At 34.9% G+C, this 10,645-nt stretch overlaps 1 protein-coding gene and 1 long non-coding RNA gene across 2 annotated transcripts; both read right to left on the bottom strand.

Moving 5' to 3' along the window:
• Window positions 1-53: 53 nt before the first annotated feature.
• Window positions 54-9,824, bottom strand: LOC105695670 (dipeptidase 1; the record flags this gene model as incomplete). Its single annotated transcript, XM_023433715.1, has 6 exons — window positions 54-285; window positions 384-459; window positions 783-873; window positions 1,532-1,708; window positions 9,281-9,338; window positions 9,541-9,824. Coding segments are annotated over 6 exons (918 nt in total), but the record flags the coding sequence as incomplete, so codon positions are not given.
• Window positions 5,587-8,006, bottom strand: LOC111674234. Its single transcript, XR_002762316.1, has 2 exons — window positions 7,889-8,006; window positions 5,587-7,806 (listed from the first exon to the last, which is right to left on the bottom strand). It is a non-coding gene; the product is annotated as an uncharacterized LOC111674234 (long non-coding RNA).
• Window positions 9,825-10,645: the final 821 nt, after the last annotated feature.

Raw genomic sequence — 10,645 nt, 5'->3', positions numbered from 1 at the left:
AAAAACAATTGGAAATTATTTCAGCAGGAATCAAGGAAACTTTAGCGAGATTCTCAATGCTCGATGCAACCACATTGCAAACGTTTCCTCTTGCTTTGAGAAGAGTTAGGAAATTCTTTTCGAAGATTTCTCACCTCTTCGACGGCTCGGAAAACCCGGAGGAAATTCCTTCCAGCTAATTTCTCCAAATCGCCTTTAGACCAGCTGGGCTCGGTTTCTTTATTTTGGTGAAGACGGTCAAACAAATCCGGAAACTTCGAAACGTCCTCCAGGCCTTCGGGGACTCTGGGGAATTATTTATGTGCATCTCATTAATTTTGTAATTAAATGGACATAGGGGTAATCTTTTATTAATAAGCAACAATTTCGAAGGAAAAGCTTACTTAGACACGCCATCGTAGTCGGCGCCAATACCCACGTGATCCACACCGATGAAATGTCGGATGTAATTAATGTGATCTGCGAAAGAAATTATAATTACTCTCGACTTGCTATAAAAAGAGTCCGAAAAAAAAAAACATCAATGAACCCGAGAAGTATTTACGTGAATAGTACCAGAGGAATATATTATTAATTCAAAGAATAATTATTAGATCCGAATAAAATGGAATAAATTGGATGCTAAGTTTCTTCGGAATGGCGACAACTTTTATTTCGGCGAAATAAATATTCTTTGAATTAAAGAAATATATTTCTTTAGTACTGGTAGAAGAAATGTTTCTTTGGTCCAAGGAACTTTTTTTTCTTCAGTGTGAGATCATCCATTTATTAAATTATTTTACCAACAACGTCCTGCATAATTGCATTCCTCGTGGCGTTGCAATTCACGAAATCGCTGTAAAAATTCACCATCACCACTCCGCCATTTTTTTTCTGGAAAGATCAAGTCCCCAAGCTTTAACTTCGTGGTTCATTTATTATATAACTAGATGACTTAATTAATCTTGTATTTTTTAAGGACAGAGAAAAATGTGCCGGGTGATATTATCCATAATTTCTAACATTTAAGGTGGAGTGAAACCCCCTTCATATCAGTCGGTCCGAATAAGACACGTTTTTTTTAAGAGTATTGAATCGAAACGTCTGAAACTTTGACACGTGACTCGTGAACACTTAGGAATTATCTTGACACTTTCCTGGACCTGGAAATCACAGATGGCGCAGGGGGTCCCTCGGCAGTCAATTAGGGCCGCAGAAAGCACGAATCCAGAGGATTTATGGAGTTTTACTTCGATTTTTATATAATTATTGTATGAAAACGACAGGTGGAGTATGCCATTTGGTGCAATATCCAATATAATTCGACACAGCTGTCGATATAAAATCGAAAGTCGGGAACGTAGGCATTTAGAAAAATCTTCTTTATCGACGTCGATCAAGTTCCTCGACGTGTTTCACTTCACCTTAATCACAGATAGAATTCGAGAAATATTTCCTTCTCAGAATTCTTCCTGTATACCGAATTCGAAAACAATAAGTTTTCTCCCGCAAATGGTGAGATTTCAAAGAACCATATTCAAGATGTACTTACAACCAACTGTAAAACGTCATTTGGGACATTCCTATACATCTTGCATAATTCAAATGCTGAGGAATGAGAGAAGATCACTGGCGCTTTCGTCGTTTGAAGGACGTTTCTCATGACTTCGTGTGAAACGTGGGAGAGATCCACCAACATCCCAAGTCGATTCATTTCCAGGACAATTTTCTGTTAACGAAATGATAATTTACCATCTCCAAAATTCACAAGACACATTTCCTCGTCGAGGTAATTAATCATTTCCGCCGAAAAGAGTCGAAATTCGGTTGAAAAATGTCCCTAGTAGCACAAAATATTTCTTCTATATTTTCTATATATTTAACGAATATCGTACATNATGCCCTCTACAGTTAATTAAAGCCTCAGAAACCATAAATCCAGGAGATTTCTTGAGTTTTACTTCGATTTCATTATAATTATTATACGAAAACGATATATGGATCATGCAATTTAGTAGAATACCGAAAATAATTCAACACAGCTGTCAATATAAAAACGAACGTCGGCAACGTAGGCATTGAGAAAAATCTTCTTTATCGACGTCGATCAAGTTCCTCGACGTGTTTACCTTCACCCTAAAATGTTGTGGAACGTGCAACTCGTTCTAACCGAGGTTTCTATTTTTAACCGAGGTTTAACCGGGCATAAGTGAAGGTTCCACTCACCTGTGATCCTCGGTACTTGCGAGGGCATGTACTTTCCAATAAAACCAGCAATTTGGGCGCCCAAGGAATGTCCCACAATATGTAAAGACTCCAAATCTAGTCCGTTAAGACTGAATTTTTCCAGAGCTCTAGCGGTCGCATTTGCAATTGGTTTAACTCTACACGCGACTGTTATATAATTTCCACTCGAGAATTCGCTCCAATCCAGGACGACGATGTTGTCCTCGCCTCGTTGAAGATAGGCTGGAAAGAAAAAAGGCAAACATTCACTTTAGATGTTACATAGAAAAAAGGACATTTATACTTTTTGCAAAGGACAGCACTGCTGATCAAGTTTTTCCGTCACAGGGGGAATAATCGTAGTAATAACGAATAGAAATATTAATGTCAGAACAATTTAGAATACCATAGAAATGGAATGTTAGGGAGTCAGATGGGAAAATATGGAAAATATATTCATTGTCCCGGGGATAATGCGTGTTTTTTTTAGCAAAAATTTAGTTGCAGCTAATCCTCACAGATGGCGACGTTGGTGCTAAACAGTCGTTAGAATAATGAATTCCCGGGATTTCGACAGTTTTACGTCGATCTTTTTATCATCACTTTACCGAAACGACATATAGATTTCATTTTTCATCCAAAATTTATTTACTTGTCATAGATTCGAAACAACATGGCGTGGTCCGGGCACGTTTTCGATGTTTTACGCTTTTTGGAGACTTAGAATCGAAAATTAAGAGTTTCAGGACCTAGGTCGAACAATGTAGAATACCGTAGAAATGGAATATTACAGAGTCAGATGGGAAAATATGGAAAATACTTTCAGCAACGATTGTAAGAGAATGCTGGATTGTCTCGGGGCTAACGCGTGTTATTAGAGCGAACATTTAGTTGCAGCTAAACCTCACAGATGGCGACGTTGGTGCTAAACAGTCGTTAGAATAATGAATTTCACAGTTTTACATCGATCTCTTCATCATTACTTTACCGAAATGACGTATGGAACGCTTCAGTTCGTATAATTCTCAAGTCCTGTCGTGATAAACATTTTTCGATTTAGATAATTACTCTTTCCCCATTTTTTTTTTTTCAGCAAAAATATACCTTACCTGCCACGACGGTTTGAATGCTCTCATTAACAGGATTTTCCAGATATCCATGAATGTAAAGTACAAATGGCTTTTGGAAATCGATCTTCTGGACGATGTCTTCCGCATTTTTCAAATTGGCGTCGAAGGATTTTCCCTCTCCACTCGGGTCACTGTGAAACATGTTTCATGAATTTTTTAATTTGAGGCTCTTATTGTTGTTGTTCTACCTTAAAGCAGATGCTGAATAAACCTTTAGCCGAATCTGCAAGTCGTATTCATCGATGGACCTTCTTTCTTCTGCGCTCAACCAATCCCAGATAGACAAAATGATGCAAAATGTTCATCAAATTTGTCTCATGAAAGACTATGAAACGAGTCATTTGGGTGTTACTTATGAGTCCTCATTCGGAACTCATATCCGCAGGACACAATGACGAACCAAAAATACTTAAACATGAAACTAAGTTAAGTACATGCAATGTCTCAATGTTTGTACACATATGTACAGCTAAGTTTATCTCACACATTGCCGATGAACAATTGCAGCATATGCGTACTCAGATAGACAAAGTGATGCAAAATGTTCATCAAATTGGTCTCATAAAAGATTATGAAACAAGTCATTTGGGTGTCGCCTATGACTCCTCATTTGGAACTTATCCGCAGGACAAAATTATGAATGAGGAATACATAAATATGAAAGAATATTAAGTGCATGCAATGTCTCAATGTTTGTATACATATGTGCAATTAAATTTATCTCACGCATTACCGATAAACAATTGCAGCGTTCGTAGTTCATATTTGAGTAATGGCGTGATGTAAAGGGGAACATTGAGCGAGATCATATGTAGCTCCCATTTGTAGCATTAATTAACTTCATACAATGTCCGGAAATTAATGTCATGGAATGATGTTACAGCTCCTGTTAAATGTTCCGTAAATTTTCATCTCATAAATGTCGGTTATGTCATAACTGGCATATGACTCGAGTATGCGGTAAATACATTGCTACAACCATTTATGAGAAATTTGCCGTAAATTTTTGCTGGAATTTATTGTGCAAAATGCGTACATATATTGGAGACATTTCATGCAGCGAATGGCCCGCAAATTGTTCGTAAATCGATATTTCTTATCATATGTGCCCATAATTATGAAAGTGGTCTAAGTCAAAATTAAAAAAAAAATGAGTTTATCAGTTATTTCACGCCATATTATTTCAAACGAAATTAATTCAATGTAATTTCGAAACAAAAAATATATGACTTAGACCACTTTCATAATTATGGGCACATATGATGATCATGATTTTCTGGGTGGGATTAATCAATTACTGGCGCGTACACTGGGAGACATCAATGCCCTCCCATCCTGCACAGGCGATGTCGTATCTGCAGGGTAGGCATTCATGTCCGCCATTGTACAATGAATGAGTTGTAGTTCTAATTAAGCTTCCGGCTTCCTTGACTTCGTATCAACCGGTTCTTAATTAAACAAGGCGATAATCACTTTTCTTCGAGTCGTTATGTTTACCTGGGCTTTAATGACTGATTGTCGAGACAAAAGATACCGATAACATGCAGACGAAATTGACTTGATACAATCGCGCATAAAAAGTCTGCTTTCGACATGATTACTTCAAGGTCGTTGAAATGTTTCCTTTGGAAACTTATACACCCAATTCTATTTTTACACGATTTTGATTTGAAACTAATTAGAAAAGAAATTTAATTCCCTTTTAACCTTTTATTTTTATTCAACACGATCGACCCAAATTCTAAGAAGCAAATTTTACTTCACTTTTATTTTTACAACTGCGACATTGGAGACAAGGAATTAATTGATCATTTGCTTTGTATGATAAATGCGCAATCTTTATGAAATTAAATGTTTAAGATCCTAACATGAAAACTCATGGTTTATTGTATTATTTTTCCTGATTTCTCAGGACTGGAACCAATCTTCTATTTTTCCATAGATGCGATATATCTTTTTACAGGAATTTTTTTACACGTATTCTTCGGGAACGTATCTATCGTGTAAACACAGAATTGGGTGTACTTGTCAAGAGCGACAATATTATCAAAAATGTAGGAATCCGTTGAGAACAATATTTTGCCGAATTCTTTTATATAAAGTGAATGGGGATAAAGTGAATTTAGATTTAGGGAAATTCGATTTTCACGAAAGAACGAATTTTTTACTTTCAATTTGCGAAGTTGGATGTATCAAGGAGGTGTTTAAGTATTTTATTTTCACGAGAAGAATTACTTCTTTTATTTTAATGTACCGTTTCTGAAATGTCATTATTTATTCCATATCCTGTAAATTATATACAGTAATTTTGTGACGATAAATATAATTAAAAATCTCGAGAAGCTATCTCCTATACTCTAATGTTTATTTCTGAAATGTCATTATTTATTCCACATCCTGTAAATTATATGCAGTAATTTCATCATGATAAATCTGATTAAAAGTCTCGAGAAATTATCTCCTATATTCTAATGTTTATTTTTGAAATGTCATTATTTATTCCACATCCTGTAAATGATATGCAGTAATTTCGTGATGATAAATCTGATCAAAAGTCTCGAGAAATTATCTCCTATATTCTAATGTTTATTTTTGAAATGTCATTATTTATTCCACATCCTGTAAATGATATGCAGTAATTTCGTGATGATAAATCTGATCAAAAGTCTCGAGAAATTATCTCCTATATTCTAATGTTTATTTTTGAAATGTCATTATTTATTCCACATCCTGTAAATTATATGCAGTATTTTCGTGATGATAAATCTGATTAAAAATCCCCCTTACCACCACAAAAAATTCCCTCGCAGTCGATGAAACACCCCACGAGCACAGAAACAAAAATCCAGGAAATTATTGGAAAACGTAACGTAAACATCTCGTGGATGAAAACTGTTTGACAAGTTTGATTCGTCGTCTACTATTGACTGAGCAGTCGTTACATCAGATGTATCATACTCATGGCCGTGACGGATTTGCCCTCCCACCGTTATGCTGAAGATATGAAATTTAAATGCTTAACTTCTTATAAAAGCGTTATCTATCTGCGCACATCACAAAATCATTCTAGACCTCGAAAGGAAGATGCCGGAAAATGTCTTACGGAATATTGAAACAGCCCAGATAGACAAAGTGATGCAAAATGTTCATCAAATTCGTCTCACAAAAGATCATGAAAAGAGTCATTAGGGTGTCGCTTATGAGTCCTCATTTGGAACTCATCCGCAAGACACAATGACGAATAAAAAATACTTAAATATGAAACAATGTTAAGTGCATGCAATGTCTCAATGTTTGTATACATATGTGCAACTAAATTTATCTCACACATTGCTGATAAACAATTGCAGCGTCTGTTGCTCATATGCGTACCCAGGTAGACAAAGTGATGCAAAATGTTCATCAAATTCGTCTCACAAAAGATCATGAAAAGAGTCATAAAGGCGTCGCTTATGAGTCCTCATTTGGAACTCATATCCGCAAGACACAATGACGAACAAAAAATACTTAAATATGAAACAAAGTTAAGTGCATGCAATCTTTCAATGTTTGTATACATATGTGCAACTAAATTTATCTTCCGCATTGCCGATAAACAATTGCAGCGTCCATATCTAATATTTGAGTCATGGCGTGACAAATTTACCGCAAATTTTTATTCAAATATATACTGTATCACGCATCCATGTATTGCAGACACTTCACGCAGGAAGTGTTCTGCAAATTGTATGAAAATTAATTTCCCTCATAATAAGACGATCATGAATCTTCAACTTGGGAGACCTGATTTTAAAAGTGTTACTTTTTAAATCAACGATTTATTTCCATAACGGTGGCAGTAGTTGCACCCATTGCCTGGGAATATCTTTGTCAACAAAATATCTACCAGGTACAGTTACTGTAAATTGTTAATTTAACAATTTAGTAATTGAAGCTTGAAGATGTTCGGCGACTTTTCACTCTTCGAAATCCCCGGAATTTTGACAAATCTATGCACGTGTTTCTGTACATTGTACGAGTCTGTGCAAAATACAAAATATTCTATGACGAATATAAATAATAATATTATTTATCTGCTTGTAATTCCTTATTTTTAGTTTTCAGAACTAGGCGTTTTGGTTTGTTGATTTCTTAGTTGATGTTGATGGTTGCTGCTCAAGTTTGCTTTGATGGATTTTTTTCAGAATCGGTCGTTGGTTTATCAGGATTAGTTGGTTTATCAGGATCAGTTGGTTTATCAGGATTAGTTGGTTTGTCAGGATTAGTTGGTTTATCAGGATTAGTTGGTTTATCAGGATCAGTTGGTTTATCAGGATCGGTTGGTTTATCAGGATTAGTTGGTTTATCAGGATCAGTTGGTTTATCAGGATTAGTTGGTTTGTCAGGATTAGTTGGTTTATCAGGATTAGTTGGTTTATCAGGATCAGTTGGTTTATCAGGATTAGTCGGTGGTTTTTGGTCATCCTTCCACCTAGAAACATATAAACAGGAATAAACAAAGCAAATACAAGATAAATATGATAAATAAGAAAGTAAATTGGAACATCACTCACTCCTCAGCAGTCTGACAACTTCCAGGAGTGAGTGCTACTTCTTTTTGTCCATCGGTAAGTTCTTCTTTACTGATAATAGTTTCACCAGGAGGCGTCGAAGATAGACCATCGCGGACCTTATAAATATATAATTAATTAATTAAATGCACGGAATTAATTAAGAACAATTGGAAAAGCAGGAATCAAGGAAACATTGGCAAATATATAATTAATGAATTAAATGCACGGAAATAATGAAAAACAATTGGAAATTATTTCAGCAGGAATCAAGGAAACATTGGCAAATACATAATTAATGAATTAAATGCACGGAAATAATTAAAAACAATTGGAAATTATTTCAGCAGGAATCAAGGAAACATTGGCAAATACATAATTAATGAATTAAATGCACGGAAATAATTAAAAACAATTGGAAATTATTTCAGCAGGAATCAAGGAAACATTGGCAAATACATAATTAATGAATTAAATGCACGGAAATAATTAAAAACAATTGGAAATTATTTCAGCAGGAATCAAGGAAACATTGGCAAATACATAATTAATGAATTAAATGCACGGAAATAATTAAAAACAATTGGAAATTATTTCAGCAGGAATCAAGGAAACATTGGCAAATACATAATTAATGAATTAAATGCACGGAAATAATTAAAAACAATTGGAAATTATTTCAGCAGGAATCAAGGAAACATTGGCAAATACATAATTAATGAATTAAATGCACGGAAATAATTAAAAACAATTGGAAATTATTTCAGCAGGAATCAAGGAAACATTGGCAAATACATAATTAATGAATTAAATGCACGGAAATAATTAAAAACAATTGGAAATTATTTCAGCAGGAATCAAGGAAACATTGGCAAATACATAATTAATGAATTAAATGCACGGAAATAATTAAAAACAATTGGAAATTATTTCAGCAGGAATCAAGGAAACATTGGCAAATACATAATTAATGAATTAAATGCACGGAAATAATTAAAAACAATTGGAAATTATTTCAGCAGGAATCAAGGAAACATTGGCAAATACATAATTAATGAATTAAATGCACGGAAATAATTAAAAACAATTGGAAATTATTTCAGCAGGAATCAAGGAAACATTGGCAAATACATAATTAATGAATNTATATGTTTATAAATTATTGAAACTAAATATGTCATTGAGATTGTCAAGAAATATTTCAAATATCTTGGAATGAAATCTACAAGAAATCTTAAAAAATCTGTCGCTTGAGATATTTAGCAAAGATTACAAAGAAATATTTAGAAATTATTCTACGCTACTAGGGGTAGTTATCTCGCGATTACAAATTTGCCTCTTCTAGAAAACAAAATGGCGTCGGTCCGTATTGTCAAGTCTCCACTCTAAACTCACTTTTCCAAATGCTGTAAGGTTCCTTTTGGGTTTATCCTCCACTGTGGACGAGTCGGCCCTGAAAAACAATTGGAGTATGCCATTTAGTATAATCCTCAATATAATTTGACACGGCTGTCAATATAAAAGCCAACGTCGGCAACGTATGTATTTAGAAAAGCCTGTTTCACCGACGCCAGTGAAAAAGGAACTTGATCGACGTCGGTGAAAAAGCTTTTTCTAAATCACATATTAATATTTAATTTGCTTAAAGCAATTACCATGGTGTATTGCAGGCGTGCGTTAAGGTGACATATCGTACCCCGAGTTGATAATAAAGCCTCAAGACAGCCAAATTCGAGTCCAAGGAATGTCCACCTTCGACTGCGATCATGGATGCAATTTTTCCATTTTGCCATACCGATTCGATATCGGAAGCCTCTGTTACCAATTGCAAATCGTCGGAATATCGCCGTATCAGTCGCCTTATCACGTCGATCTGCCTCAAAGTCAATTGCACCGCATCTTTGTATTGCGAGTTGCAATTTGTGTACGCAACCCAAAACTGAAAATGTCGGGATGAATTGTTAGATTCTATTATTTAATTAATGCACCCTAATGCATGTAAAACCATTACATTCATGAATTAATTCAAGTAAATAATCATCGTCATCGTCATTGTCGTTGTTATTATTTATATTCATTAATTAGTTCAAGTAAATGGCCATTAAAAAAATCCGAGTGAATAACCAAGTGAGTAGAAGATATTCAAAATATTCATACGGTAATATATTTTAATGCACAAGTTTGAAATTTCGTTTTCGCGCCAAAAATCCTGAGAAGACCTGAGGCCGTTGGAATTTCTAAACATTTTATTTTATGTCACCCCACAATTGGTCAATCTTAAAATATTGGTAAATTTAAATAGAAGGTTCTTAATGACATCACTTTTATTTTCTAAAGCAGCTGTCGCTCGAAACAGTGATAGGATCAAGTACTGTCGAACATAACCTCTAAAGACCATCTTCGCGTGGGCGCAAGGCACACCCACTTAAAATGAGTCCCTGTAGAATGCTGATTAACAATGCACATGACGACGCGTTCAAAGATCATGGCCACGATACCGAAAGCGTCATTTTTATTCATTTCGTTTAAAGAAATACCTGAAAGATTTGCATCTCAAAGATCTGGAGAATGAAAAAGCCGAGAGACAAAAACACCAAGTTGAACTCGAAAACAAATACAAGGCGAGCCTTTCGCTTATATACATACTTGGCGCGAAGCTCTGCCGAGTTTCTACAAATCTAATCACTGATACCCCGTATTATTTCTTTCAATTTAATTTAATTTAGTTTCAGAAGATGTTAATTAAATGCGAGTGTTTCG

Source organism: Orussus abietinus, unplaced genomic scaffold (assembly GCF_000612105.2).
Source record: "Orussus abietinus isolate OABI.00-Male unplaced genomic scaffold, Oabi_2.0 scaffold1131, whole genome shotgun sequence".
Lineage (NCBI taxonomy): Eukaryota > Metazoa > Arthropoda > Insecta > Hymenoptera > Orussidae > Orussus > Orussus abietinus.
Note: the sequence above shows the minus strand (reverse complement) of the source record. Positions and strands in the feature narration are given on the sequence as shown.